The following is a 23,885-nucleotide window of genomic DNA, read 5'->3' on the forward strand; positions in this document are numbered from 1 at the left end:
TGACACATCTGTTGTCCCAATAGGCATTCATCACATGGGCACCAAAATGACAAGCCTCTTTTATTTACCCATCATACAGTTTTTCCATCTCTCTCTCTCATTCTCTGCACTGACCTGTGGCCTTTTTCTACCTCATCCTGTGTTCACAAACATTCAACTTTCATTAGACATCAATTAGCCATTTGGGTGACCCTTCAGTCCACCTGTGTGATTACACACACACACCCCCATCAACCAGGTCAGCACTAATACAGCGAGGCTGTTATATTAACAAAAAAAAAAAATAATTCTCTGGACCTCTTGTTCTTTCCAAAGTATTTTACTTATCTCACATATTTCACCCTTTTGTTGTTGTTGTGAATAACAATAACATCCAGTCTAGAAAACCCCCAAGGTCAAACCGCTATTGCCCTTTGACCCCCTGTAATATTTGAGTCATTACATTTATACGTGTAATTTCCACAAAATGCCTTGCTACAGTATGAATAAATAACGTGTTTTTAAATAACACTATCCTACGCCATATTTTGCGAAAATGTAAAAATGTCAAGTGAGATCTTAAAATGTAACCACATCAATGATCTTGGAACAATGAATTGTAGACAATGAAAGCTGTTTGAATGCCCCAAGCAATGGGATTTTTATGACCTCGTATTCTAAAAAATGGCGGGCTTTGGGTCCGAGCCAGGCAGCCTTTATTCAGCATTAATCGACAGTGGATAAGTTTATACTTCTGAGGGCGGGATACAAGATGGCGGGAGCAGTGAGGTGCAGTTCTTATTTAGGGGTGGCAGTACATTTCTTCATCTTTTGCGATTAGGCAGTCAAGTAGAGCCCCCTTGTGGACATTCATCAAAACTGTTCTGACCAGAGGATGAGGGGAGCTCAAGCTAAGGCTAAACCTGAGGTGGAGGGACAGACTGAGTGGACATTCAAGTCTGGTCTGAAAACTGGTAGAAGGGTATCACTCTGTGGAGCTCTGCTTCCCTCTACTGGTGTGGTTCAATATTGCGCTTTCACGTAATTCTTGTTACTGTAAAGTAAGGCCTTTTTAAATGAATGTTTTCCAAGCAAAAAAAATGTAATAAAAATGTTTTGTATGCTTGTAATATATTTATAATATAATATAATATAAGCAATTGGTACAATTTGAGGATTTTTATATAATACATATCGTTAAAAAAAGTAGTTTATGTTTTAATTATTAATGAAAGAAACTCAATATGCTGCCAGTTGGTAACTATCAAACCACACTGTCATTACTCCAGCAGTTTCTGCATCTGTTTGTGGGTGGACGTACCAGCATCTGGTTCATGTTTTGAGTGAGAAAGAACAAAAAAAAAAGAATAAATTCTGGAATAACTTATAGGAAATTGTGTGATTTACACAGACATTTATAAGCAACACATTAATGAAAGTATGCCGTTTTTTCTTCTTCAGCGTGCATCAATTTTTTTTTAATGGACTGTAATTGGGAAGACATGTCTCTAAAACATATTTCCGTACATGTGTTTACGATTTTCTTTTGTCAGTTCTGAGGATTTAGCAGAGCATCATAATCATGTGATCAAATTCAACTGCGATAGAGCATCATGTGGTCAAAATCAACTGTGATTTACCAACTTGTTGATCGCACGCACTTGGACTGTGTCACGGGGTGCAAAAGAGAAGAAGAAAAAAATCCAGAAAGTAATTGCAGATGAAGAACTGAAACCAACAGCCCTGAAGGGAGGTGGGGTGTATTGATGTCCAGTTTCCATTCCTTGTACTACAGAACAAAAGTGCCAAACATGTCTTTTCCGTCTCAGATGGAATTTTCAAGGGGCTCTCGAGCAAACGGGTCACTGACAAAATGCAATGAGACAATGATATTCCCCCAAGATGAGGAAATTTGTCCTCTTTTCCTCTACAATCTTGATTAAGTAAATGAAGAGAAACAGATTCCATTGTTTAACCTTCCAAACTATGAAAGCACAGCTAAAGTGCAGTTTTGGCTAGAAAGCTCTGTGGTCAAAAACACTAACATAAGCATCAGATGGGGCGTTTTTTTTCTCTTCCCTTTGGGTTCCTCCCTTCCATTCTCTTTGAATATCATCCATCATTTTTCTGCAAATTTTTTTTAGGAATTTTATAGGAACTTTATCTACAAGTGGCCTGGAACATGGGTTCGAATAGGAGATTTCAATTATATCTGACTTGTGCATATATATATATATATATATATATATATATATATATATATATATATATATATATATATAAAAGAAAAGAACTCAATACATCATCATGAAAGGATTTAAAGAAGAAAGAGGATGTTTCAAGGGGCAAATTGTGATACTCATAAGTCATAAATAGCCAAAGGGAGGTATATTCTCATAATGCATCATCTCCAACATCCATTTTCCCAAATACAGCTAGATTTGCTTCATGGAACGACACCATGTCAAGCCCCATGTTTGGATAAGCTGGATGACACACCCTAAGAAACACACATAACAAGGTCTTCTAAATCATCAAAAAGGTCCACCATCATGATCCCCAGCAGCACTGTTCATTTCAGGACTGAAATGCATAGTGACGTTCAAAATGGTAATGGAGGCCAGATTAATATAACACGAATCCAAAACCAAACTATATAACATTCTGGTTTGAGTTTCCATCCCATTTCCAAAACCTGAGATCCACTGCAACCATCAAAAACAAACAGAAGCAGAAACTCTGAAAAGGCTGTGCACTTTGATCTCTGCGCTAACCAAAGACAGAGGCTCATAAACATACCCACCCTTTGAAGCTTATGATATTGCACAGCTAATTCCCCACCTTCCATCCTGTCCAACGTTCTCGGTCTTAGAGCAAACAAGCTCTGGTTTGCAGAGCATCTTTACAAGAGACAGTTAATCTGTTTGCTTTCCTTCACCAATCAGCCCCTATCTCCCAACAGCTTTTGACCTGATGTTTTCCATTGTAAGCAAACACATTTGTTGTTTGTACATGCCTTCTCTATCAATTTGTTTTATTTTTTGCACATGAATGATTACATGCACATCGACTTATTGGGCTTTCTGTTGTAAGAGTAGAACGCACCTTTACTCTTTGCCGCTAGAGGGAGCCGGTTTTCATTCAGAATGAATCTATAAATCTTTTTTTTTTTTTTTTAATGGTTAACTTGTTTCGGTTGTTTTCAAGTTCTGAATATCTGGTTGTAAGCTTGATTGTTGAAAGCTGCACTGTGTACAGTGTATGTAATAAAAGAAACGATGGCACTAAGTTAAAGTAGCGATTGTCACTATAAGCAGTTATTTAAGAAGTTCACCCAAAATATAAATGTAATTCACTTAACTTACCTTTATATAGTTCCATACCGGTATGACGTTCTTTGTTCTGTGGAACACAAATAAAATAAAGTTGCTTGAACTTAACTGACTTTCAAAATGTCTTATTTTGCTGTAAAACAATCTTGGACCAACAACAATCCAGCTCGACTATCAAATGACCAGCTAATGAGCATCTAAAACCAGCTAGAAACCACATTACCATCTTAAAACGGATTTTCCAGCGCAGTCTGTAATTTGCCAGATTATTGATTAGTTTTATACAGCCTAAACATATTAAATTGCTTTTTAGGAGAGTCGAGGTTTAAAGGTAATATCTTGTCGGTACGATTCGCCTCGCGCAACAGATCTGAATTGGCGCCAGAACGACAGGAACATATTTTAATGCTTTTTTTTTTTTTTTTTTAAGAAAACACTGTACTGATATACATGAGAAAACGATATATATTCACATTATTGTACTGTCTCGCTATATAACACCTGTTTAGCGTGATTTTGTAATTGTAATCCAACTTTTGACCACTTTTAACCCATACATGCATGCTGTGTAACAAGACAAGATTTATACGTTTGAATTTTGAATTCAACTGAAAAGGTTCAAACCCTAATTAGGGGGCTCAGGCCTCCCCAAACTCCCTCATAATTCGCACCCCCTGGTGACCCGTGCCTGCCATCTCCAGTGATGAGAGAAGCTGCATGCCTCATTTACTGAACGGAATTGTAGTCCGCCAAAGCAGAACTCTTAATAAACCCTGGGCTTTCACTTTTTTTGTGTCTTACAAAGAGTAAACGAGGTCTTCCCCACAGACCGTGCCACTGTTATTATTATTATTAAAAGAAGCGGTTTCGAATCAGATTTCTGTCCATGTCTCATCAATCTTTCTGACACTGAGCGCAATGCATCACAAAAAGGCGGAGATGTCACTCAACCGTGCCCGTAAAGGTGGGCGGACTGGTGTGTCCCCCCCTCTGCCAATGGCAAAGCACCGACACAAGACCCAAAATCCCTAAAATCAGCAGTCAGCCCTTGGCGGGGAGCACACTCTGAATCAGCCTGTCTCGCGCAGGAGATGACGGACCGTGTCTCTGCGCCCGCAGCTCACCGAGCAGCAGCGTAAAGTCACGACTAAACCTCCGAAGTTCGCTTTCTCCACGCGCTCTCTTCAATGTCACCATGCGCAGCATCTCATCCTGCGGTGCACTGCTGTCAGTCTACTACCCCCAGATCTTCCTCATCCTCACCAGCGGCAGCTACCTGTAGGTTTGATCTAACGTTACTGCTTTCATTTTTCTTCCGACCTTTATTCCGGCTATCCTGTCGGCGTCAAGCGCAATTAACGTTCAATTAAAGAGATCACTATTGCAAGATTAGAAAGTTGATATGAATGTTTTTTGAGAGTGCAAACAAATCATTATTTCCACACGTGTTGGAAATGGCATTATTTAGTGCACCTGCTGTTTTACATGATGAGACCGAGCACGTGCATGCACTTAAATTATGTTTTAAGCCACTTTATGCTTGAGAAAGAAGCAAATGTTGAATTGTGCGTAATAATATAAGCAGCCGTTCTGCATTATACTACTTTATATATATTTTAATAGGCCTGTATAAAAAAAGAAAATAATGTGTCATAATCAATTCACCATTTAAAATGGTGCAGTAAAAACTGTTAGTGTAATTAACACACTAAACGTAATTTACTGTAAAATGGTGGTTTTCAGAAGTAAAATGTATTAATTACCATACAAATCTCCTAACAAAATCTACTACATTTAACACAACATACCATGTTCTCTTACTTTAAAATGCTGACGTTAATTAAAAAGTTATGGCCAAGTGTATTGGGTAAATTCCCATAAATGTTATCATCTCAAATAGTCGTGCTTATTGGTTTTGGTAACAGTTATGCACAGTATGGTGGATTAATGCTTATTGCATTTTAAGTGTCCTGTGTTTCACTGGTGTTTGTTTTTGTGTAACACTACATGTGCACTGCATGCTTATTAGCCATTGCTGGTGAAAAGGGAAGTTTTTAGTCATCATCTGCCTTTACCACCTGCATTATTACGGCGTTTAATAGTATATTTTGAGATAAAAAACAGATTTAAGTAGTTCAAGAAAGGTTTTATCAGTTAGTTACACAATAGTTATAAACTTTCCATTAAACTGTACACGCACCAAAACACCTCCCAAATCAGTATTTTCTATGGTGAAGTGCTTACTGCAATTAATTATTCAAATGAGCAGATTTCCATTTATGTAAAATTCATACCACCCAGTTATAGGCAAAACTCGTCGTGTCAGTACAAACCAGTTCAGTCAAAATTGATTCGATTACCTTTCATTCATTTGCTGTGAGAGCGTGAGGATAATGTTTTACTCGTTACAACATCATGTTCTGATCTCAAACGCTTGTAATTGGAAAACCGTCTTTGGAAAGAAAAAGAACAGAGGGTGAGATGTGTGAGATGTGGCTGGAAAAGAGTGAACCTTTTATTTGCACTAAAGTTCAGACTGTGGAGAAATGACTAAGCCACAATTTCAAACGTATGTGTAGACCATAAATGTACTTTAAATAGATTCTGGTCAGAAGTGGCCATCATTACTTAAAGCTTTGCCTTAGAGTTTGTCAAATTTACATTTTGTTTGCATTTACATTTGGTAGCCTCTAGACTATTTAAACCCTAAAATGTTCTTCATAGATTTTCTTCAGACCAGACTTATGAAGACCAAAGAAATCTGCTGAATTCTATTTAAAAAGCCTGTTAAAGTTTCCCTGTATTTTCAGATGCTATTAAATAACATTCGTCTTACAAAAACAAGAATGCTAAACTGTTATTATGACCGATGAATGGACACTCTTTCTTGGCTCAAATGTGTTTATTCCAAATTTTTATCAGGACATTAGTTGTATTGCTCTAAAATGGGTCTTCATCTTGCAATCATTAGTACTAACATCTCCCACTGTGTCATGAATAGTTTAATCCATTAAAATAGCTTAATATATTTCTGGATCATGTTTTCTAAATTTAGTCAATAGACGAACACTGGGGTTCACTTTGTTTAAGAACAGCAGAACAGACGGCTTGATTTACAAGAGTAATCCACATTTGCATGTGGTTTCACTATAATTGGACTATATATTCTGTGATCGCATTGTTCTACAGTTTGTGGTTTTTGTCTGTAGAATAGTCTACGGTTTGTCTGCTGATCTGTTTAGACATTATTTGGGACCCCCTTCACATTTTAAATCAAGTTCAGTTCCACGCTTGCCTGTAAAAGCCTTGATTCATGAACTTTGTGTTGTTTGTTGTTCTGTTTTAAATGAGTCATGAGATGCTCTTAAATTCTTTCGTTATAATAAAGGCAATCCTTTTAATGTTTCCTGTGGTGTATTGAAAAAGATGGAAATGTCTGTGAGGAAACTGTCTGGCAGAATGCAGTTAAATCATCGGGATATTTGAAGGGTTTATACAAACCTTTTAGAAGCACTATAAATATCTCTTCTAAAACACTGAGCATCTTAAATAGCTGCAGTCCACTCACCAAGAAAACAAATGCTAAAGAGATTTCAGATTTCATTTACTCACTCTCATGTTGTGATATTTTTCAAATAAAGTTCTAACTGCTTTTGTTCATGCAGTGGAAGTCAATGGGGTCCAAAACAGCATTGGGACCCATTGATTTTTTTAGTTATACAGGTCTGAAATGACACGAGGTGAGTAAATGATGCCAGAATTTCCATTTTCGGCTGAACTGTCCCCATTTCTTGAATACCTGGTCTACATCAGCTGCTGACATCAGTGTATCTGGTTTCCTCCAAAGGGCTTTGTCTTCAGTCGTGGCTTTGGGCGCTAACATCATCTGCAACAAGATCCCCGGCCTGGCCCCCCGACAGCGCGCCATCTGCCAGAGCCGCCCAGATGCCATCATCATCATTGGGGAGGGCGCTCAGCTAGGCATCAACGAGTGCCAGTATCAGTTTCGCTACGGACGGTGGAACTGCTCTGCCCTTGGCGAGAGGACCGTCTTTGGGCAAGAGCTGAGAGTAGGTCAGTAGGTCCAGCCCCGTGAGTGTGTGTGTGTGTGTGTTGCTTTGGCTGCGATTTGTTTCCGTGAGAGTGTGGCCCTGCGAAACAAGTGAGACGACAAGATGTTAAAGTGGACGCAATCTGTCCCCAATTCCTTTTAAAAAATCTTTCAACGAAACATTTGCACAATTACAAGCACACACAACTGGCAGCAGAGACTCCGTGAGAACCCCGACCAGGAGAGGGTTTTTTAATATAGCACTCCCATATAAATTGCCTTTCAGTCAGAAATGTTTTGTTGCGGTCAGGGTGCGGTGCAAGGCTGTGTTTAATCCAATGGTCCTGGTAACAATCACTCTTTTCGGGGTTGGTTGGCTCTACACAACATAATCTTATTTCTTCTGTTCAAGGAAATGTATGTTTCTCGGCTGTGGCGAGTTCTATATGTGGGTCCTAATGTGTATGAAGCTTTTTAAGGTCTGTTGTGCAAATTGCTTGTGTGAGAGACAGAGAAGTCATTGTACTGCATAACTGTAGCAGAAAAGTTGAGTTTTATATGCAATATCTAGGAATGGATGGAATCTACAGACTGTTTACTTAATTTCAGCACCAGTTTTGACTTTAAAATTGATTTAAAACCTACAGTAGAGAAAATCTTATCTAATTTCATAATTCTTGAAATTGAATTTTCAAATGGGCATTTTAGGATTAACTGCAAGTTATTTAATAGCCATTGTGCACTTTACTGAAAGGCCAATGGGTTTTCCCACAAAATCCGTTAGAATAACAGTAGTTAAGATTCACAAGTAGCTCCAGGCACGCATTACTTGTCAAATTATACATAGACTTTGTAGCATTCAGATCTCTTGGCTGAAGGGAAATATCCTGTGCTCAGTCAAACCTGATGATCAGTTAGAGGACTTGGACTTTAGCTATGAGAAAAACCACAACGCTAATGGTCTTTTCCATTTCGCAGGACAGAGAGGGTAACCACTGTTGCCTTTACAAGATTCACTGCCAGCATATCTTGATGAGGGATATTAACTGTAAAAAAAGAGAACAACAGCAATTTCATATTTATTCCCTGCTTAAACTGTAAACGGAAAACAGTGTATACTAAAATACTGCGGTAATATTGCCAGACCTGGATGATTATTCTTAATCTAAAGTCTGGGAACAAGACCTGACTGATACTTGGGAAGTGGTGACCAGAGTTCCAACTCTTCACAACAATAACAAATAAATAACTAATGAAGAGAGCAATCACAAAAATGGAAAAATAATGAAAATATCTGGAATGGTTTTACACAAAAAGATCAACGTGAAGCCATCAACTACAAACCTAAACCATTCAGAAATCCATTCACCATAGAACAATTCATTCTTCTCTATTGGAAAACCAATGCAACAGTTTGTTCTTAATTTAAAGTGAAATGCTTACATTTGGTTTTTAATAATGCATTAGTATAGAGATAACAGTAAAGACATCTTTGTAGCAGTCAGTCTATTCTTAATAACCTCTTTTCATAAAGGCTGACCAGCAGGGGTCAGTTTAGTCTCCTTACATCAATCTTGAGATCAAGAGTGCTTAGTCCTGCAGAGTTTAGTTCCATCACTAATCAAACAAACAAGTTTATAATTTCTTAGGGATAAAAATTACAGTCAGGTGTGTTTTTGCTGCTTCGAATTAGAAGTGAGACCCCTCTAGTAAATGCTACACTGTTGAGTGGAAAACCTTACAAAGATGGCATGAACTTTGGGATGTCAATGGTGTCAAATCATCTCAGAGGTTCTACTCTCTTCTTCCTAGGTAGCAAGGAGGCTGCATTTACCTACGCCGTCACGGCAGCAGGTGTTGCCCACGCTGTGACAGCAGCCTGCAGTCAGGGCAACCTGAGCCACTGTGGCTGTGACAGAGAAAAACAGGGCTATCACGACCAGGAGGAGGGCTGGAAATGGGGCGGCTGCTCGGCAGACGTCAAATACGGAGTGGAGTTCTCCAGACGCTTTGTAGATGCCCGAGAGATTAAAAAAAACGCAAGGAGACTAATGAACCTGCACAATAACGAAGCAGGAAGAAAGGTATTGAAGAAAAGTTGTATAGTGTATTACACATATACACACACACACACACACACACACATATATATATATATATATATATATAGACAAAATTTTAATTAGCATGTTTTCTTGTGATTTACTTAATGAATTGTGACTTAAACTGCTTTTAAACAGTCATTAAAGACTTAGGAACAAATACATAGGAACATTACTGCTGAATCCTTCTCATTGAAGGGGAATATTAACATTTAACTAAACGGGTAAATGTCAACTATCACGTACCACTGTCTGTTGAACATATCAGTAACACATCAAACAGCCAAATAGTTCTGCTTTTAACTCTAATGTAACCAAATACAGAAATGGGGACTTGAGAATTATGGACATTTCTCTCGTTCTTTGATGTGGCTCTTAGGAAGGTAGAGAAAATTACAGGGTATGATTTGGCTAAAACATATTTTTTCCTCTCAGTTTTGACAGATATCTGGCATCACACATTGAAACATTGCTCAGGACGTACTGAATAATGGGTTTTGGTTCAAAACGCTGAAAACAGTCGAAATAAAATGTCAAGAATTTCCCTTACCCGTCAGCTGCATGAATTCACTCGCACCACAGCTTCAGAGGCCTCTGATGAGGCCATGCCCATTGTAAAAGACTCTGCGAGTCCTACTAGGAAATAAAAACCAGATGAATCACATTGTGAAATCTAAAAAAATGTGAAATGTGATTGTTACTATATATATATATATATATATATATATATATATATATATATATATATATATATATATATATATATATAGACACACACACACACACACACACACACACACAGCATGATGTTTTAGTAAAGGTCTAAACATTGCAAATTAATATAAAATGTAGTATAAAAATGTTAGCAATATAATACTTTTTCAATTGATGTCTGATTATTTTAAACAAATTTAAGTAATAAAGCAATATAAAATGCTAACAGTTCTCAATCTTTAGATTTTAATTAAAAAATTACATTATATTTATAATTATGACGTTTTATAATTACATTTTACATTACTGCACAAAATTACAAATAAAACAATGTATATATTTATTTTTATAAGTCAACATATTAGTGCTGCACAAAAATTTATCGCATCCAAAATACGTTTATGTAATATGTGTGTGTGTGTGTACTTGTGTATATATTATTTATATATATTATTTATATAATTTATATTATATAGATAAATATTTAAAGATATAAACATACATTTTTTTCTTAAATATATACATGCATGTTTGTGTATATATATATATATATATATATATACACACACACACACACACATAATAAATAAAAAACAGTTCACACACATAATTATACACACAGAATCTTTTATTTTGCATGTGATTAATCATGTTTAATCAATGCCCAGCACTATGATATATACATTACCTTTCATTTCCAAAACAAAGCACAATCATTTCAATCAGTTTTTCGATACTGTTGCAGGTCCTAGAGGAACGGATGAAGCTGGAATGTAAATGTCATGGCGTCTCCGGCTCATGTACCACAAAAACCTGTTGGACGACTTTGCCGAAATTCCGAGAGATCGGCTACGTCCTTAAGGAGCGTTATGCCACTGCAGTCGAGGTGGAGGCTGTGAGAGCCACGCGTTTTCGGCAACCGTCTTTCCTGCGTCTCAAGCAGTCCCGTGGGTACATAAAGCCCACCGACACAGACTTGGTTTACTTGGAGCGCTCGCCCAACTATTGTGAGGAGGACGCTGCCACGGGGAGCGCAGGAACGAGAGGGCGGCTGTGTAACCACACGTCTCCTCACGCGGACGGCTGCAACCTGATGTGCTGCGGCCGAGGCCACAACACCCATCAGTACACACGCGTGTGGCAGTGCAACTGCAAGTTCCAGTGGTGCTGCTTCGTTAAGTGTAACACCTGCAGTGAAAAGACGGAGGTGTTTACCTGTAAATGAGCGAGTGGTAGAGTTAAACAGACAAGAAAGAAAGTCGAGAAGCCAATGGAAAGAAAGAGGAAGTCTTTTAAACAGAAATTGAAGTGGCTTCGTTTGCACATCAGGCAGTCTTTATGCAAGAAAGCCCCGCTGAAGAAGACTGGGATGAATAATGAAGATGCCGCAACTTCAGAGGAAAATGCACTGACCTCAGACAGACTTTTTGTGAATTCATGCAAACATATTGACGCTACATATGCAGTGCAAGGCTTTTGTAAACCTCAGATTCTCATAGACTTGAGAAAGTCAGCTGGGGCCTGTCCTAAGGACCACATATTGACTCAATACTCCTATTGGACAGTCTGAACTGCCCACAAAAGTCATCTTTTTCAAAATAAGGCAAGAAGAACTTGTAAAATGTCCCACCAGCTGAGCCCTAATGGTAGTTCATGAGGAGAAATGTGCTGCAATTTTGCAACTCTGGAAACGCTGGAAAGCTTCAGCCACACTGTATCTGTTTGAACACTGAAAACCATGACCTTTTTCCCTTCTCTTTGGAGAAAAAGTCTGAATATGTTCAGATGTCTCATAACGGTACACAGAAGTATGAACTTCTAATGTATTTGCTACTGATCTGTTGCTTCCAAAACTCAACCCAAAACAGTACTGGATATTGCGTATGTAAAAAGAGCTCGTTTTGCAGTTTACAGATAAAGTAAAAAGGGTCAACTCATTCCAACACTTGAAACTATCATTTTGGTAAATACGTTGCCAATTGCTGCACTGGTGAGCTTTAAGTAAACGAAAAACCATTTGTCTTTTTTATGAGAAGAGAAGCTTCCTTAGTCATCTATAAAGACTTGGCCATGTATGCTGCAATGCTCTAAACGGGAGTGTGTAAACGTGTGGGAACGAAAGAGAGAGAGCTTTTACATGCTTAATAGAAATGCGAGCCACCACCGCTTGAGTGACCAAACCATTCCCACGAATGCCAGAGACATGGGATTCCACATCACTGCTCCGGCGTGCACAGGGTCTAGTTATATTCCGCCTGAGCCAATGGACCATACAGCTATGGGTCGAAAAACGGTTGAAAGGTCACTGGAAATATTTTGAGTTTTTTCAAATCTAAATTGTTTATACGAGTTATATGGCTGATAAATTTGTTCAAATATATTTTTTTATGTAGAGAATATGGCACTTTACGTCAGGTATATTCAGAGTAATTATTGATACGGTTTTCTTTGTCATGTTTTTATTGTTTAATTGCGGGTCTATAATTTTTGTCCCGGTCTAATTATGTAGTCTAATTATGTCTATTTTCCTGAATTCAAGTTTGACATGAAACCATCTCATCTTTTTGTTGCCTGGATGTATTTATACTTTTTTTTGGCAAAGATTTACACTAAAATTGCTAGATAAATAATGAATCAAACATTTGGATCAAATACGTTAAACTGTGGTCATTTGAATTCATCTCATTGCTAAGCAAAATGATGCCATGTTGTTAAACGCACATCAACATCTCGGAAAGTTCCCAGAAGCGCCGAGCGGCTCATAGTTGTGGGTGTAGATACTGCGAAACGCTGATCTCGGAGGGACACAGAGCAGTTCCCGCCTGGGTTTGAATAGGCATCCGACCTGGCTCATTCATTCACCCGTCGTATGCTCTCTGCCCCTCTGCTCTTTTTCCTGTGGGTGAAAAGCATTGCAGGCAGCCACCGAAGCAGAAGTAAACTGGACTTGTTTTGTTAGCCGTCTGAACTGCTGGGTACCGGAACCGCGTAAGCTCCCAACACTATACCCCGGATTGAGAGAAAAGTCAACCCCGATTGTTTCGCACAAACATTTTGTCATTAAAAAATATGAGGCAGAAAAAACAGGGTGTGGCGGGGAGAGCAGAGGCCTCCACAGAGGGGTATTAATGCGACGGGGGGTGTATGTGTGGACCACTGAGCTCATTCCAGAATGGGACGGGGTGAGATGTGATTTTGTAAGCTAATACTTCTGGTCTGATCCACGTACGAAAAACCTATGGGCAAAACCAGATGGCCGAGAGAGCAAAAAAGTGGTGTGGGATAAACAGAGGGAGAGAAAGACCTGATAACTGTTTTCTGGTTGCTTTTCTAATGCCCTGTGTATATTCGACTGGGCTGTATACAATCACAATCAACAAGAATCTAGGGACACTAGTTATATGTGTAAAGAGCAATTTATACTGTTTTTTGAAAGTATGCAGAGTATACATTCTATTGTAAAGAAACAATGTCGTTATCAAAATTAAATTATTTGATTTATCAACATGTATTTACTTTGTATCAAGTTAATGGTGTAGGTTTTCTACTTTATATTAAATTATAAGAGAATTTTGTATATATGATAGTAAAGACTTCTACATTGATACAAAATATAAATATTGATGTAACAAATTCTGTTATTTCTTTTGAACTTTCTATTCATCAAAGAATCCTGAAAAAATATATGTATCAGTTACCACAAAAATATTAAAGCAACTCGCTGTTCATAATAACAATAATGATAATAAATGTTTCTTGAGCACCAAATCAGCATATTAGAATGATTCCTGAAGGATCAAGTGACACTGATGATGCAGAAAAGTCCGCTTTGCTATCACAGGGATACATTACATTTTAAGATATATTAAAATAGACAGCAGTTACTTTAAATTGCAATAAAATTTCAACATATTAATGTTCTTTATCAAATAAATGTAGCCTTAGAGACAGGCTTCTTCCAAAAGCATTCAAATGCAACCCAAACTTTTAAATAGTTATGCATACTTTTAAAATACATTTTCAAAATGATCTAGCTGAACACTTTTCAGTTTTACGTGATCTCAGTAAGTGTAGTTTGTCAAAGCTTGTTGCCTGTAATGGGATCTGTGGTTGTGCTGGCTACAGATTCACACAAAAAATGAGTGTGGAATTGCTCTATTGGTTAAAAATGAATAAATACAAAATTGGATATTATGGTACGTACACACAGGTAATTGCGAATTGTTATTTTATTATAATAAATGCACTTTTATTATAATAAATGCACAAAAAAAAATTAAATAGACAGCCCTATCAAACAGCAATCTCCATCTACACGGGACGTTTGTTCAAATAATAGGCGAATTGTTGAAATTGCATGGCTTTGTAAACAAACTTGATTAAAAGCACAAAATCTTTAGTCAGCTTTCAGAAAGAAGGATCCGAGTCTCGCGGCTACTCAGAGACTAACTTTACTTATACAGATCAAGGGGCGGTCTGGCCTCTATAAAATGCACTGAATTAGGGATTAACCTCTACTCCCTATTGGCCACCAGTCTCTTTAGTGGCTGAAAAGCCAGGAAGACACGGTTCTCCTTGTTTCATAGGATTTGAATCCCACTTTGGGAGGGGGTTGGAATCAAAGACCACTAAATGCATCACAGACATCAGCATGAGTCCTCTCAGATAAGCTCCTCTGATTGATTTCCTCTTCTGTGGAGAACACAAAGCCCAGACCACCCCCTTGTGCTGCCAACTACTGATTGGATATTTAATGACCCCAGTGTGTTGTGGGCATTTTAAGCCATCTCCAGGGTGTAATATAGCATGGTAAAGGGGTGTGGGGTCTCCCAGCTCTACTTAATCAACTATGGGTCCTTCTTTAGGGGCCTAAGCAGTAGACTTCCATCCCTTTCTTCCACTCTGAAGCCCATTTCTCTGAGCATCGTGTCGTCTGCCACACCTTGTCTCCGAAGACCTTGTATCAGCTTCTGATTCTCTAGGTTGTGTTCCAGGATGTTCCGGATGGCAAACACAGCCCACTGGCTTATGACTGGAAAAAAATATTAAGGAAAGTTTGTCAGGGTGTTCTTGTTGGTTCAATGCCAAAAAATCCCACCAAAAAGTCTCCATAATATTCCGGTCTCTATATGTTTGAGGAACTACTTTCAACATAACTTCGCCAATTTTATCATCCATCAGAATGCAAATTTGATCACTGTCCAAGTTTATACTTAGGGTGTGGATGCACAATATATTGGTAGATCAGTACATTACATAACAGTTTACCAAAATTTTGCCCATACCAGATGTAAAGCTAGCAACACCAGGTCCAGCAGCCATGCTATACAGTAAGCAACAACAACAACAACTTCCTGAAACGGTCAGGAAACAGGGTCCGGGAGCACACAAGCTCAGCTTAGCGGCTCATCCACTAGTGAAAGAGCAGCTGGCACTGTGCCCTGCTCTCTCTAATACACAACGGCAGTGGTCACTAGAGAATGAAAGCGTTTCTTTTAACAACAGTGCCAGCATCAGTCAAGGATCCTTTGGAAACACAGCTGCAATACATCAGATTGTCGTGTTATCAATGAACCGTTTCATATGGAACAGAGTTGGCAGGATGCAGGTCAACACTATAAAATTACAAAATGTCACTTCATTTTATTCAAGTGGTGATTTTCCACCCAGGATTTCAATCAAGTTTTCCAGAAAGTGTTGCACATCTATAAAACTGACTTCTGTCAACACCACAAAATTACTCATTTATGCGATACCTACATTTAGCTTCATAAACTATTATGACTAGATATTTCACACAAGGAGACTGGTGAGTGAGGATTACAAAATGTTCATGAGTCAGCCCTACAGTTCCACCTCTCTACACGGGACGTTGCTAGGTGGAAGGACATGAAACCATTGGGCAAGATGCTGGCTTTGCTCTAATGACTTCTAGTCTGAAAAGCCACCAATCATTCAAGCGTCAAACGTTGCGGTAAAACCTCCATTTTTAATGGAATTTAAGGGGCTATTACAATGCTATACACACTTTAGATAACAATATCTTAGGATTTATTGTGGTGGTTTTTCACAAAGCCATTAATAAATACACCACAAAAGCTCCAAGTGAATGGAGTCATGACCAAGGATACAGGGGTTGTTGCTGTCAATGCTGCAGTTGTCCAGAATGAGAGCTATACCGTCCAGTTCTCTTACCTATAGGAAACAAATGGAAAAAACAAGGAAAATGGTCTTTAACAGGGACATCGTGAGCCAGACTGGTCAGAAAACAATTACTTTCCATGGAGGAAAGTCCATGCGGTTGAGCTCTGGTTTGGCGCAGTCAAACGAGTTTGCGCTGGTTTTCGTCACATGCAGTCTCTAACTATACCGTACATTACCCTGAGTATGTATCGTAACCCAAGAGCTACAGCGGTTGCCCTTTGGTTCCTTTTTTTTTTTATGATTGAGAAAGTAGTGCTAGCAATAAAACGAAGGGAAACTTATGTAACCATACGCTTCGGCCACAGAATTAGTTTTGTTTGGCTATCCTCACATGTAGTGGACTACTGCAGAGGCAGCATTTTAAGGCATGAGCACTTCTGTACTGCCACCAAGACACTTTCTCGTAGCAAAGTAAAGATGGAAAAAAAATCCAAAACAACAGACAAGACAAGAGTAGTTCAAAATGTAGACAAATACACTTAAAGTTAATATTTTTATTATAAATTTGTGTTTAATGTATGGTTATGCTTATTTGAGTCAGCTATTTGCAGTGGCAACATAACAGAAAACTGTTGAAATCAATTGTTGGTAGCCTCTCTAATTTGTTTTGTGTGAAAAATGCTATTGTGTGATGCTGTTTTGTTTTTCGTTTTTATGTAGAGCTGACCATAATTTAAGAAGTGATCTAGAGACGCAGGATTTTAAAAGCTGACCACATTTTAACTCAACTATCGTACACCCAATCTGGTTTACACGGAAAAGTAATGGAAAAGCAGTGCAGTGGAATGCAAAAATGCATTTGGAGTAAACAGCCCATTAGAAAGCAGCAATGGGAGCCGTGCGCTCTCAAGGTGTTGGAACAAGGTTTTTGGTCAAAACGTGAGGGTGGAGGATGGGGGAGACTTGCTATTGTTTTTTGACCTTTGACCTCTCAGTTGTGTGCCATGGCCCTATTTAAGAATGCCGGGACTAGGTTATCCTCTGTGCTGATTGAAGGGGATGGACCTGAAAGACTGAAAATCCCACCTTCGCAGAAGACTGCTTACAAGAGAATTCATTAAAAAGAAAATAAAAGGGAACAAAGTGGGCAAAGATCTGGGGAAGAAATGAGATGATACAAGCATGAATTTCAGAATGGTTCTCGGGTCTTTATCTACATGTGTTAATCCCCTGATTAGCTTTCAACGAGGGAGCTTCCACAAACAAAAAAGCCCAGGCCTTGGTTGACGGACAGAGAGAAAGCCTCTAAACCACAGCATTGTTAATGTGTTTACCACGACTGGGTTGTGTCGTCCGTGGATCAGTACATTACTGGTGCTGGCTACAAACTCTATGGTGTTAGTTTCGTCATTCATTGCCAACACATTTCTCTCTCATTCCAAAACGTCACAGAAATCGCAGGAGAGGAAGTCTAAAAGATGATTTCCAAGAATTTTGCTAACTACTTCCTTCCTTTGGCAATCCCACTGACTATTTCAGTTGTTCTTACCCATCAATCAGTTCTCTTTTATTGATGAATTTCAAGCAAGGTGCAGTCAAGCGAAGCTACATATTTTTCAACCAGTCTTGAATATCATATCATTTTACCATTTACCATTACATTTATTGATTTACAATGATTTACCCAAAAATCTTGTCAGGTATATTTAGAAGAAAGAATGACTATTAAAAAAGAAACTAAAAAATCTTTGACACTATCCTTCCAACCACTAGGTTTTACCAATATGTCAGCAAGAATTGTTTAGTCCGTAAACACACACACACACACACACATGTATATATACATATGTAGGTCAGAATAAGCATTTTGTTTGATTTTTGCAAAGGTATATCTGTTATGCTGAATATCAATGGAACATTTTTTTTTCACAAAAGTTATGTACATGAGATCCTAAATATGCTAAATCAATTTGGAAATTTAATTTAATGCAGACAACAAAAGACATATCGGACATATCATATATAGAGTCTTTTTTTTAAAACACATCGTTTATGCATATCCCTAAAATGTGACTGGACCCTTCATGTCTGCAAAATCTCATATTTACACACACAAACGCACATACAATAACTTCTAGGAGCTAGTGTGTGCAATACCTTGTCCTGGTTGACAATGTGGCCATGAGATAGGTTCCCAATGAGGCGAACGAGATGAGCTTTGAAACTGAGGGCAGGATGGGTGTCGGCGCCCCCTGGCCTTGTCAAGGAGAAATCCTGTGCTGCGGTGAACACATTTCTACTGGTTTTGCCCAATAAGTGGACCTCTTTTAAGAGATCTGGAGATGACAAAGATGGAGAATTTACACAATACATACAAGATGAGAGTGAGAGAAAGAGAAAAAGAGACAAAGAGAGTGAGAAATGCATGCTGGCATAACTGTCATGTTTAATGTGTGCATCACAGCTGGAGATTACAGGAGAGTCTGAGAAGAATGAAGATTGTGTCTGTCTGTAGAGTTTCGGTTTCATACTGCACCCTCCTGAACTGGCTGCTTTTTGTTTTAAATAGTTGAGAAAAAGCATACAGGAGTGTGCGAATTGATTTTTCACTTTAGTTAATCTTCTGCAATACAGACAGTATGAGGGATAGCAAGCTCAGCCCAATGTTTTCAAGACTGATTATGCAGTTGTACCAAAACAAATATTTTGCATTTTCAATTCATAACAAAAACCTGGTGGTTTCCTATGGTTTTTGTGTGTTCTCATTAAGAATGCATTAGTATTTTTATCTCCAACAAAAGCAAGAGCATTACGCCACATTTTACCGACTGTTGCGCTCAAAAGGTCAGAGTGATCCTGCAGTGCCATGAACTCCTTGCAGCCAGAGGTGATTTCACAAAGGATGTCCAAAAGCCTGATGACAACCATAGCCTCCTACAAATGTGCAACAAATACCAGGCTTAGAACATCTTCTATCAAATGTACACTAGCTTTAAGGTCAGTGAGAATTTTTAAATGATTTTGAAAGAAGTCAATGCTCATCAAGGCTGTAATTGTTTGAATACATCATAAAATGCAATCTATTCCTGTATTTGCAAAGCTGAATCTTCAGCATCCGTTACTCCAATCTTTAGTATTATTACCCACGATACAGTATGACCCCAATATTCTGTATATGGCTATTGCATACTAACATTAAAAGGTGCAATATGAAGATATATGTAGAATATGCAGATAAAGCTGACCTGGTCATCTGATGATTCAGAGCTCAGAGTGAGAACAGATCTGCAGTGATCAGAGAAGCAGGAAGCCAGGAACTGAGCTGTGCTCAGCGGCATTAAGCAGTTCTCCTCCTCAATGACACCAAGCTGTGCTAAAATCAGCTCCAGCAGTGTGAGCCTGTTGGTATACAATTACATTCACAAAATAATCTATATCAAAACATGCAATATAATAAAGACCCATTTACTCTTATGGCCCATTTTACTGCTCAGGCTCTGTTCCCACCAGTCTTAATGTCTACACAGAGAATTACCTTTTAAGGAAGCATCCTAACCAAAGTGGAATCTCTTTGGCCTAGACAGAATTACTGAATTTGAATACTTTTGATAGGTAACAATGCACTGAAAGGCATAAGTACAACGGTGTTTATTTTATTATGTTATGTGACTATTTTAATATTTAATAGAATCCATCCGCCATCTTGGACTCAGTTCCACAGTGGCTTATCTATGAATATTTAAAAATGTATTTAAAAATGCCTACTATTTGGAACAGCCAATGATGCTTAAAAATGCTGTCTAGTTAGGAAGCTGACTAGAATTTGGGGTAACATTTTACAATAAGTTATCATTTGTTAACCATTAGGTAATGCAATATTTAACATGAACCAACAATGACCAATATATTTTAACAGCATTTATTAAGCTTTGTTAATGTTAGCTGATACACATTTTCAGACTGAGATTGAGATTATCATTACCTAAAATGAATAAATGCTATAAAAACATTGTGCATTGTTAGATTCTGTTAAATAACGTTGTTAATGTTAACAAATGAAACTCAGTATTGTGACGTACAGTGTTAACCTAGACGTAAGTGCATCTCATCTTTGTGCAACAACCGATTTAATAATTGAGAGTTTTTACCTTTCCTCATTGGTCATTTCGGTGTACATCTTCCTTACAAGCTCTGACGACTTGAGGAAGTGTTGTGTGACAATAAAGACCCTGTAAAACGAGTAATATTTAACCAAAATATGGTATAAAATAGCCCTAAATAACAGATGTTTTTTTTGTGTCTGTGTTTGTTTCAATGCATACACAAAACTTACGTCCAGTCCACATCAGGCAATGTCTTGCACAAGTCCATGATCTTCAGGGACAATTTAAGCTGCTGTGTGTCTTTAACTAGCTGCTCTGTCTTGTGTTCATCCAGACAAGTGTGGATCACCATACATGTGTATGAAACCGCTTTCTCATCCGCAAGCTCCAAAAGATCCCTTCAAAGAGATAGAAGTGGTTAGAAAACCACCCCAGTAGAAGGGCTTTACAAATCAGTGGCATATTAAAAAATGAAGACCCAACACATTTTTGACTGGCATCATAAGAAATGCACCATTCATGCCTAACCATAAATTCACTCACCAGAAGATGCGCGGGAAACCAAGCTCCCAGATGTCATCTTTGCAAAGCTGGTTTCCAACAGCAATGTTACCAAGAAACTGAATCCCACATCGAAGTGCTGCCAAAGCAGAGAGTCATACATTGATTTATCTGCCCATTACCCTCCATACAGCTAAAACACTCGAAACCCACCGTCATGAATCTCATTTGAACCTCCTGATGAAATCTTCAGGAGTCTGTTCAAAATCTCAAAAGATAGCTTGATAGAGCCTAGATCTCTGTGAAGAAAGAATTATTTTTTTTGTTTCCAAGTTCATAAAGCTCAACAGGCCACAGTTATTATGATTATAATGTTATGAACAGTGTCCCTAAGTCTGAGACCACTTAAAAAAAATGAGAAAAAAAATCACTGTTATGACATAAAAAAGAAACAAATGTGTTTGCACTTTATTTTTACAGTACATGCACTTACATATATTTACATTACATTACTAACAAAAGCACTGGGAAATATATGGTAACTACATGAAAACTTGAAATTACCCAGTTAATGCAATTACTATAATTAGCATAGTATCTACAAAGTATGTACATGCAGAACAGGAATGTATAATAAAGTTATATCTAAAGAAAATGTATGATTCTGTGTTATTTGCAGGCCAATAATCACACAAGTTTTATGCAAACTTCAGTTTATGCAGTTTGAGTTCTGATGTCATTAAATAGGGAACATAAAATATTATTATAGATACCACAATATTATATAACATATTTAGGCATTTAGTTTGCTACAATTTCAATATTATACTCACATATTTATTAAGACACTTTGAAATTAAACGTTACAATTAAAAATGCAAACGTGAGGCATTTGTATTAGTAATCTCATGTTTTCTGGACACTGGACACTACCTCAGACAGCACTGGTTTTGAGGGCACTTCACACAGGCATTTCTGTGCGCTCTGAAACACTCTGCGGTGAGTTTAAGGCATAGAGATGCTTCTTCTTCTTCTTGTGAATCTATCTTCTCAATCAAATGCTCAACATCCACAGAAAGTTTTGACAACGCTGCAAAGAGGTTTCCAAGAGCCTCCCTGTCAACACTGGCTCTGAGACAAAACAGAAACAAACTGTCAGTTTATTTTCTATTAGATTAATATGTGTGGCAGTTCATACATCCTGTCATTTTCTTCAGCAATTAATGCACGTGTCAGAAAACTGGTTCACGTCTCACGTGTGCAGGTAAATACACAGTATATAGAAACTAAGACGTGTTATATCATGTGATTATTAAAACTCTAAAGATTAGCATTAAACAGATTTTAGCCTGTACTGAAATCTGTAACACTCTCTGCTGAGTCTGGCACATACTGTGCATTTAAACACACACATTTCTGTTCATTTTGTAAAGTGGGATATGTGTAGTACCTGAACTGCTCATCCCGTAAAGCTGTCGTCACAGTTTTCAAAGTTGTGAGATGTGTGTTTGTAAGTTTTTCTGTGGCTATCTGCCAGAGCGCGCTGTTTATGTTCTGCATGCTGTCACTGGAGGCTGCCATCAACACTCGCGCGCGCACATAAACAGACTTTACTTCCGCCAGCCGTCTAGACTGGATTTCAAAATAAAAGCCCGTGCACTTGAATTAACGAGAGCGTTCTAATGAATATAAGCCAATAGTTTAAAAATAAAAATTTTATTTGATACTAGTAATTGTTTCTTTTTGTTAATATTATTTAAAAATACATTAAATAGATTTGAAAGAAACAAATTAGCTTTTTTAATTGTAAGGGACCCTCTTAAATCGGAGATATTTTCTTTTCTTTTTGTCATTACCGTGGTAATTAAAATCTATAATTAAAACAAGATTATTTCTACAATTCGCTGATTATTAATTTCAGTTATTACACACAGTTAGTCAAGGTGGAACAGCCGAAAAAATGACTTCCAATGAATACATTGCAATCACTGCTGAGGAACAGAACAATAGTATCCATGGCATTATTGAACAAATCCAGAAGTCACATTCCTTTATTTTTGAGTTTTGATTTTATGCTATCGCTCATGTTACACTAGGGAAGCACTCTGTGAAGGTTACATTGATTAAATCTGATCTTGAGAGGAGGACAGAGCGAATGTTTGTGATCATGCCTAAACATTATTGCATGATGTAACTTTCTTGTTGTCCCCGTTCAAGGATGAAATCATCCAGACCATTATAAGCCAGGCCATCTGACACCCATTCATCTGAATCAAACGTTCAAAGGACTCCGACATCAATCGTTCTCAGTTTTTTCATAAACAAGATGTGGGGACAAGTGCTCCAGCTGAAACAACAAAAGGCCCGAGTTCCCCTTTGAATCCTCAGAAGTGCCAGAGTATTTTGGGTCACTGGCTTTCCATCTTGCGGTTCATCTTGTGTTTTTTCTGGCCTGGGAAATGCACTGAAGGAAGTTGGTTTTGCATGAAGAATATAATTACAGGTGGTTTTGTATCAGACATATATCCTCGGGTTAAGGGTGGGCCCGCTGCTAATACATAAATGGGGTAGTGCCGCTACCAGACCCTAAAACAGTCGTCGATCATGAGAGACAGAAGCCAACTGAAAGCATCTACTGTGCTTAATGGCTTACAGGGCCAGCCGAAAATGTTCCGCTCCACCACTCCAAATGTATCTGGTGTCCTTGAGCAGATTGAGCAGATAAATATGTGCTAAATCAATGATCACTTTGCAAGGCAGCTAAACGCTTGCAGAAATACTATAGAAGTTGGGATATGTGTTACTCTAATATGGTTCTCATGAAATACTTCCTCATGAGAAGCAGCTGGGAGCAGAGAAGTATTGCTTTCACAATGACAAACTTGCAGGAGACACATTATAATATATCCTGCCATGGTTTCACTTCAGAAGGAGGCTCATTCTACAATAGTTGAACTAC

General features: G+C 38.1%; 2 protein-coding genes across 2 annotated transcripts; one reads left to right on the forward strand and one right to left on the reverse strand.

Annotated features, from left to right (window-relative positions):
- The first annotated feature begins 2,360 nt into the window (after positions 1–2,360).
- Positions 2,361–13,687, forward strand: LOC113063271 (protein Wnt-7b-like). Its single transcript, XM_026233537.1, has 4 exons — positions 2,361–4,589; positions 7,159–7,385; positions 9,175–9,446; positions 10,924–13,687. The coding sequence occupies exons 1-4, from the start codon at positions 4,507–4,509 to the stop codon at positions 11,401–11,403; spliced, it is 1,062 nt and encodes a 353-aa protein (XP_026089322.1). The 5' UTR covers positions 2,361–4,506; the 3' UTR covers positions 11,404–13,687.
- Positions 13,688–13,997: 310 nt separating this feature from the next.
- On the reverse strand, positions 13,998–22,527 carry LOC113063255 (ataxin-10-like). The gene is made up of 11 exons (XM_026233512.1): positions 22,377–22,527; positions 21,860–22,057; positions 21,140–21,225; positions 20,969–21,065; positions 20,656–20,823; positions 20,471–20,551; positions 19,568–19,721; positions 19,148–19,256; positions 18,480–18,658; positions 16,310–16,373; positions 13,998–15,210 (listed from the first exon to the last, which is right to left on the reverse strand). The coding sequence occupies exons 1-11, from the start codon at positions 22,505–22,507 to the stop codon at positions 15,026–15,028; spliced, it is 1,452 nt and encodes a 483-aa protein (XP_026089297.1). The 5' UTR covers positions 22,508–22,527; the 3' UTR covers positions 13,998–15,025.
- Between the last annotated feature and the right edge of the window lie 1,358 nt (positions 22,528–23,885).

Source organism: Carassius auratus, chromosome 4 (genome assembly GCF_003368295.1).
Source record: "Carassius auratus strain Wakin chromosome 4, ASM336829v1, whole genome shotgun sequence".
NCBI classification, from domain to species: domain Eukaryota; kingdom Metazoa; phylum Chordata; class Actinopteri; order Cypriniformes; family Cyprinidae; genus Carassius; species Carassius auratus.

Bases quoted from the DNA above. Each gene is read 5' to 3' on its own strand.
- LOC113063271 (XM_026233537.1), top strand. From the start codon at position 4,507: ATGCGCAGCATCTCATCCTGCGGTGCACTGCTGTCAGTCTACTACCCC. The intron at 4,590-7,158 runs GTAGGTTTGATC...TTTCCTCCAAAG, and splicing joins CTCACCAGCGGCAGCTACCT to GGCTTTGTCTTCAGTCGTGG. The intron at 9,447-10,923 runs GTATTGAAGAAA...ATACTGTTGCAG, and splicing joins ATAACGAAGCAGGAAGAAAG to GTCCTAGAGGAACGGATGAA.
- LOC113063255 (XM_026233512.1), bottom strand. From the start codon at position 22,507: ATGGCAGCCTCCAGTGACAGCATGCAGAACATAAACAGCGCGCTCTGG. The intron at 22,058-22,376 runs GTACTACACATA...GTTTTGTCTCAG, and splicing joins TTACGGGATGAGCAGTTCAG to AGCCAGTGTTGACAGGGAGG. The intron at 19,722-20,470 runs GTAAAAACTCTC...GTATACCAACAG, and splicing joins GAAATGACCAATGAGGAAAG to GCTCACACTGCTGGAGCTGA.